Genomic DNA, 7,500 nt, shown 5'->3' with positions numbered 1-7,500 from the left:
TTACTCATGTAGTTCTGTGATGAGTTTCCTCCATAGTGTATCCAGAGTGTGTGTGAGTGTGTGTGTGTGTGTGTGTGTGTGTGTGTGTGTGTGTGTGTGTGTGTGTGTGTGTGTGTGTGTGTGTGTGTGTGTGTGTGTGTGTGTGTGTGTGTGTGTGTGTGTGTGTGTGTAGTTCTTACTCCTGTAGTTCTGTGATGAGTTTCTCCTTGGTGTCCAGTTCGTCTCTCAGGCTGCTGATCTGTTTCTGGTGGGCCTCCCTGTGGCCCTGAATCTGCTTCTCCACAGCCTCCTACACACACACACAATTGTATCAACACATTAGTCAAATATACACAGATATCAAGCCAAGGATGGGCAACTGGAGGCCCAGGGGCCACATGCGGCCTGCCTTCTCACTCAATACGGCCCATAGATAAAACAGAAGGCCTAATTCAAAAAATAATGACTGTATTTTTTGAAACAATTATCTGTTGTAATTATATTGTTGCCCAATACGATTATTGAGTAAAGAATATTCTATTCCTTCCAAAAAATATGGGCAGTCAGTGAGCAATCAACTACAACTCCCGACTCTGCAAATTGGAGTCAGATCCATGGTCATGTGGCCCTCCGATGGTGGCAATGAAAAAATGTAGCCCTCCTCATCATAAAAGTTGCCCATCCCTGAATCAAGCCATTCTATACTGCCTTGCTCTGAATCTGCCGCACGCACGCACGCACTTGAAATATTCACAGCCATTGTGCAATACTGTGGCTGTGAATGTTCAACTGCATCGCCTTCTACACAAGGTCACCTGCAGCACCACATTTGGGCACAGAGAGCTCATGCAATACTGTGAAAGACACACTGAGTGCATTCCAATATGCAGACTTCCGTCCTCCACTTGTGCTTGTGGACTTGCATGCTGCTGATGCCCCGCCTACGTGGAGAAAACAATTAAGTTTCCCCCTCTGTCAGCCTTGCCACAACAATTTTTCGGGGACTGTTCTTCATTCACCATCCCGATTGCAAATTATTACATTAGAATTGCGCTTTTGCAAGATGCAAGAATGCATTGAAATTAATCTCGCCATCAGTGACGTCATCACGAGGCCTCAAGCAGGTAAGGGAGCACGCGAGGACGGGAGTTTGGATATTAGAAAGCACCCATTATGTGGGCAGACACATCACATCCTGTTGTGGCTTACCTTAACCTCATTGGCTGACTGGATCTCATTCTCCTTCTCCATGGCATGGACTTTCTCTGCAGAGGACAAAGAAGAACACAAACACACACACACGGTTATCTAATCTCCATCTCTGAAAGAGTTTTCTGTGTCAAAACTTTGCAGGCAAGACTCAAGCTTTGCAATTAGTGTGTGTGTGTGTTTGTACCCTGTGCGCTGATCTTGACAAGCTCCTCGTTGAGTGAGTCCACATTCTCCTCCAGCTGCCTCTTCTTCTGCTCCACGTTCTGGAGGTACTCCGTCAGAGACTTGATCTTAGCCTCATGCTGGAGAGAGAGAGAGAGAGAGAGAGAGAGAGAGAGAGAGAGAGAGAGAGAGAGAGAGAGAGAGAGAGAGAGAGAGAGAGAGAGAGAGAGAGAGAGAGAGAGAGAGAGAGAGAGAGAGAGAGAGAGAGATGAAAGAATAAGACAACACAGTTAGATTATCAATGTTCACCTGTGGTTCAGAACAGACAACTGTTAAGTCATTAAAAGTTGTTCACAGTGCAGTTGTTTTGGGAGTGATGAACACCCATTCCCACTCCTGTGGCAGGGCGAAATTCCCTCCTCATTTCCATAATGTTACATTTGGTTGAATATTTTCGCTCGTCTACGCCCCAATTTGCTTCAGTCATAGGAATGAATGGCGAGGTTCACTTCACTTGGCCAAATTTGCGTGTATGTGTCCATGCCCTTACCACTCCCTCCCTCCCGTCACTTAACTCCTCCCTCCTCCTCCTCCCCTTTTTCTACTCTACCACTTCCCTACTCCTCCTCCTCCCTCCATCCACTCCAAACCTCCCTCCTCCCAGCTCGTCCCTCCTTCTCCTCCTCCACTCCCCTCCTGCTCCCTCCCCCTTCCCCTTCTTCCTCCTCCCCAATCTTCCTCCTCCCCCCTTCCACCTCCTCCCCCCTCTCCGGGCCTGTTGTCAGCAGCTTGGCTAAGGCTAAAGCAGCTCAGCGCATTGGTGTGATTAGAGGCCCCTCATCCTCTTTGCTGCTCCACAGGCCTACTGCACCTCTTCCATCCTGCTCAGGCTCACAGTAACTCTGTCCACCGCATTACTCCGCCCCATTTCAACAGTTGTCACACTCTCAGTATTTCCGGTCTATTAGTTCAGGTTAGGCTGCCCATAGCCCATTCTGAATAATTTGGCACTAGCAACTGCTACCAAAATTGCCCTTGTAGCTGTGGATTATACTGTATCAGGTGGATATGGTTATTAGCCTGGGGAGGCCTAAGAAGGGATAACTACAATGGGCAATGATCTGTGAAGTTGTGGCTGGGCAGGGATGATATGGTTGGACTGAGCTCTGAAGCAGAGGCTAAGGCGGAGGCTGATGCTGTGGCTGATGCTGTGGCTAGGGAGAGATGACTGGGCCTGGGGCAGAGGAGGAGCCGACAGAGCTGGACACTGACCTGAGGGCTTGGGGCAACATAAGGATGACTAGGGGCTGGGCTGGGCAGGGCAGAGATGATGGGGATGGACCATGAGCTCTGCAGCTTTGGACTGCGGAGGAGGGATGACTTGGCTGGGCATTGAGCTGGACTGCGAAGGCAGCGGAGGCTTAGTAATGTAGCCCCGCTATGGGATCACGGCTGTAGGGGGATCCGAGGAGGGAGAACTGGAGCTAAACTATGAGCCTGATGGCTCATTCTTTTGAAACTCGGCCGTCTGTAGATCCGAGGTTGTTCTCCCGACAACCGTTGTAAATGCGTTCTATTGAAACAGCTGGGGACAATACAAATGTCCGAAAACACTAATGTTAAACAAACTCAGAGTACACAGAAGCGCTCCGAGTTTGTGTTTCGGAACCCTGATTTGTGTACCCATTCTTTTGCACTTTTCCGAGGCCATCCTTTTTTGTGAATGTGCTATAGAAATACATAGGACTTGACTTCAGGGATGCACAGGGTTGGACAGTAGGTTAGAATAGACAGTGAGTGGCGAGGTGGAGAGGAGGCGAATGACAGGAGGAGGATTGATCAGAGATGACAAAATAAAGTGACGAATGGATGGCTGTTACGGATGAGTAATGGAAGGACACAGAGGAGATAAAGGAATTAGGTCAAATGGGGGGATGGACCGATACATCATATATGATGGATGGATGGATGGATGGATAGATGGATAGATGGATAGATGGATAGATGGAAAGATGGAAAGATGGATAGATGGCAAGATAGATAGATGGAAAGATAGATGGAAAGATGAATGATGGTGTAAAAGATAAGCTAAATAATAGCTGTGCATCAGAATGACTTAGCAGGAAGTTGCAACTGATTGAAAGATAGTCCATCCAATCACATGAAAGCCTTTCAAGCACCATGAGTGATGCTGACTGACAACCATGGCAGTCGTGAAGGCTAACGATTACAGGATGTCCCGGAGACCACTACAGCCCGTTACCTGGGAGATGCACAGCTGGACTACAGTGGGAGATGATGAAGGAGGGCGATTATGGGATGTTGCGCATTACCTGGGAGATGCTGACTGATGGTTATAGCATGGTAATGTTAAGGGTTGCAATTTGGGGATGTCCAGGAGGCTGTGGGTGTGTTCAACCGCTGCACCAGTGTGCTACAGCTTCCTATTGATTGGCCGAAACGGGCACTGCTCAGCCATGATGATGGCGATGATGAAAGCTTAGGAGGTGATGCGGAGCTGAACTAGAGTGGGCTACTACTGCACAAAGAGTGACGCTGACCGATGGCCATGAAAGGTGATGATTGAGCGACTGTGGCTGCGTTGCCTGGGAGATAGATGCTGACTGAAGGTCAAAGCCATGATGATGGCTGACAATTTTCAGATGTCTGGGAGACTGTTACCTAGAACAGTGGTTCTTAACCTGAGGTGCGGGCACCCCCTGGGGGTGCGCCAGAGATTTTAGGGGGTGCGTGAAATTTTGTTTGTGTTGAGGTTGTGACAAAAATTCTGCTTCCAAACATTATAATGAGGCCGAATCAAGACCAAATTAAAACGTCTTTTGGTCCCCATATAAAGTCATTAAAGTATTGATCAATGTCTAAAGCTAGAATTATTGTAATTAATCACTCAAATCATTTTTTAGTGCGTATACACTTGTAGACACTTAGGTTGGGGCTGCGCGGCTTGTTTTGGGCACAGGTTAGGGGGTGCTTCAAGAAAAAAAGGTTAAGAACCACTGACCTAGAAGATGACATAGCCACGATGGCTGCGATTATGGGATTTATGGTGTGCTTACCTGGGAGATACACAGCTGTGCTGCAGAGGGCTTTTACCGTACTAAATAATGCGCGATGGCCACAAAACCTAGACCATGGTGTGTCAGCTGGGAGATGCTCACTGGCAAAGACGATGGCTGACTATGGGATGTCTCATGGGTTACCTAGGAGATGGCTGATGGCTATGAATATGGGATGCGTGTGGTGCGTTACCTAGGAGATGGCTGTTGCTTATGGGGTGTGTGCTGTACGTTACCTGGGAGATGCGCAGCTGGCAGCCGGCCAGCTCCTTCTCGTTCTCGTCCATCTTCTGGGTGCTCTCTGATTGGCTGCTCTCCAGCTCCTTCTTTCTCTTCACCAGTGTCTTCACCTCCGACTTGAGCTTGCTGATGAAGAGACGTGCCACCGTGAACTCCTCATCGATCATACCGCTACCCTCTGGCTGCTGGGAGGGGAATGACGGGGTGGGACAGAGAGGGGAGGTAGAAGTGGAGAGAGAGAGAGAGAGAGAGAGAGAGAGAGAGAGAGAGAGAGAGAGAGAGAGAGAGAGAGAGAGAGAGAGAGAGAGAGAGAGAGAGAGAGAGAGAGAGAGAGAGAGAGAGAGAGAGAGAGAGAGAGAGAGAGTGAGTGAGTGAGTGAGTGAGTGAGTGTGAGAGAGAGCGAGAGAGAGAGATGCAGAGAAGTCAGAATAACATGAAGAGGAGGGATGTTCCCAGAGAGAGAGAGAGGAAAAGAAATTGATGCAGAGATGTGGGTGAGGAAGAGGGAGAAATGTAGCAGTGATTATTAAGCTGTCAAAAATTTATCAGACACAATTTGGGAAAGCTGAGGAGTGTGTCAGCATAAATGATGCATGTTGTACTCAAAAATGGTAAGAGAGAGAAAAGGGGAGCCAGAAAGGGGCAGGATTGCTGAACACACTGTGAAAGGAGTAGGTATGTGTGTCATGCTAGTGAATGTGTGTGTATGAATGTGTGTGCGTGTGTGTGTGTGTGTGTGTATGTGTGTGAGTGAGAAAGCGAGAGAGTGCGTGTGCCTGCGCTCGTGCCATTGATGTGAAAGGAGTATTTATTTGTGCCGCGTGTGTGTGTGTGTGTGTGTGTGCGTGCGTGCGTGCGTGCGTGCGTGCGTGCGTGCGTGCTTGCGTGCTCGTGTTAACCGCCACACTACCTTGACGTCGTTGCTGCCCACGGTAACCCCGATCTCGGCCAGGTCCTTGAGGAGTGATGACATCATCTCAGTCACCCTCTTCCTCTGGTGATTGGTCATCTCCTTCAGCTTCTGCAGCTCCGTATCCAGGGACGCCAGCACACTCTGGTCAATCAAAACACAAGCACAGTCAGCACCTAGGTCCTAGCCAATCACAATCAAGTCCAGTGGTCACCTTATTAACCACTATAAGGTTCAGTCTTCATTGAGACAATCATACACAAACTCAGTATTCAACCAGTCACAAATAAACACAGTCTTCCAGCCAATAATATAACTAACAGGAGAAGTCTTCTTCATTGAATTAATCACAATCAAGTTCAATGTTCAAAAAAATATTTAAAAAGTTCAGTCTTCAGTTGATCAATCAGTGACAAACAAGCTCAGTCTTTACCCAACCAATAACAAAGCTCAGTTTGTTGGTAATTAATAACTAATATAATTGGTAATTAATTGAATTATTATTAATTAATTTAATAATTATTTAATTAAGTTAACTATTAGTAATTAACCGCTTATCACCATCAAGTTCATTTAATCAATCATAAGCAGTTAGTAGAGTCTTTATCCAACCAAAGGCAAAACTCAGTCTGTAGCTAATTAATCACCATAAAGTTCATATACCCAATCAGAAGCAAGTTCAGTCGCTACCTGACCACTAATCAGATGCCCGCCACTTTAACGTGACCAATCGCAGACAGCGGTGAGGAGAGCCCAGCTCGGCTTCAGGAAGTAAAGCCTTTGTTTACATGGCAGAGGTTAACAGCTAGGCCTGCATGACTCATGTCTGATGACGTCCGTCTTGGGTAGCCTACATATCTCTGGCCACGTCTGAAATAGCCAGCTCACTTCATAGCTCACTAGCTTCTATATAAGGCCTGATGATTGTTGCATTGTTTTGTTCCCTATAAAGTGCCGACCTTGGTGGCTAGTGTGTAGCTGAAAAGGAAGTATTTTGCGATAGCCATTCATCAATGTGCAGACACCACAACATTTAAGACCCAGGGGTATTCCAAAAAGCTTAGTACAGTATAGGGGTGTAACGATATCGAACCGAACCAACGTATCGTACCGAAAAGACCTGTACCGAATCGAACAGTGCTGTACCGAGTACCGAAAGGTTGAGTAAAACGCTACTCTGTTCATGTTTTTACATTATGCTTCTACTACATGCAGAAGCTCGTGCAGAACCCTGACAGAGAATGCAAGAAAAAACAGGTGTAGAGGCTTGGTCTCTGTGAAACCTTGTGGAGAAAGTACTATTTCTTATACTGATGAAATCTCCGACCCAAAGTAGGAGGTTGAATGTATTTATTTTTTTTTCGTTTTTATTTTCACAATATTTTGGTGAAATTTACAATGTGCCGAGGAAGAAAATGGTTTTCTATTTTGTTCCCATATACTGTATCAAAAATGTACCGAACCGTGACCCTAAAACCGAGGTACGTACCGATACCGAACCGTATTTTTTGTGCACTGTTACACCCCAAAAAGCTTAGTACAGTAGTAAACCATGTTAAATTAACCTTGAGCAGAAGTAAATTATCTAAAAGCCTGCAGTCCTCATTTTGTTAACTAAAAAAATGATACCCGCAGGTGATCTATTATTCGGCTTACCACTTCTTATGGAGTAACTCTGTTGTTGGAATTACCCCCAAGGAAGGTGTGACTGTGTTTTTGTAAACAGAAATAGTAATGCTACGCTTCTTGACATTGCATTACTTCTATGATAATGCTAACGTTGTACACTAATCGTGTTGTGTATGCACGTGTGAGCGTATTTTTCCATGATCAGGTACATTTCTTATTTAATTTGTGCCAGGAATGAAGCCAAGTACAAAGTGCATGAATAAAATTGGGGAGAAAAGATGCTTTGCAGCC

At 46.3% G+C, this 7,500-nt stretch overlaps 1 protein-coding gene across 2 annotated transcripts in view; it reads right to left on the bottom strand.

Annotated features, from left to right (window-relative positions):
* The window catches only part of LOC134455809 (kinesin-1 heavy chain), a 43,266-nt gene that overhangs the window by 11,563 nt on the left and 24,203 nt on the right, over window positions 1-7,500 (bottom strand). Inside the window, exons 15-19 of one of the 2 annotated variants that reach the window (XM_063207119.1) lie at window positions 5,581-5,724; window positions 4,667-4,852; window positions 1,376-1,493; window positions 1,189-1,244; window positions 180-289 (exon numbers count right to left, since the gene is read on the bottom strand). In XM_063207119.1, the coding sequence (XP_063063189.1) occupies window positions 180-289; window positions 1,189-1,244; window positions 1,376-1,493; window positions 4,667-4,852; window positions 5,581-5,724 (614 nt within the window). Of the gene's footprint in view, window positions 1-179; window positions 290-1,188; window positions 1,245-1,375; window positions 1,494-4,666; window positions 4,856-5,580; window positions 5,725-7,500 lie in introns of both variants that reach the window. The other variant, XM_063207118.1, reaches the window with a different exon arrangement.

The sequence above is a fragment of the Engraulis encrasicolus genome, chromosome 9 (genome assembly GCF_034702125.1).
Source record: "Engraulis encrasicolus isolate BLACKSEA-1 chromosome 9, IST_EnEncr_1.0, whole genome shotgun sequence".
NCBI classification, from domain to species: domain Eukaryota; kingdom Metazoa; phylum Chordata; class Actinopteri; order Clupeiformes; family Engraulidae; genus Engraulis; species Engraulis encrasicolus.
This window is presented reverse-complemented; position numbering and strand designations above follow the sequence as displayed.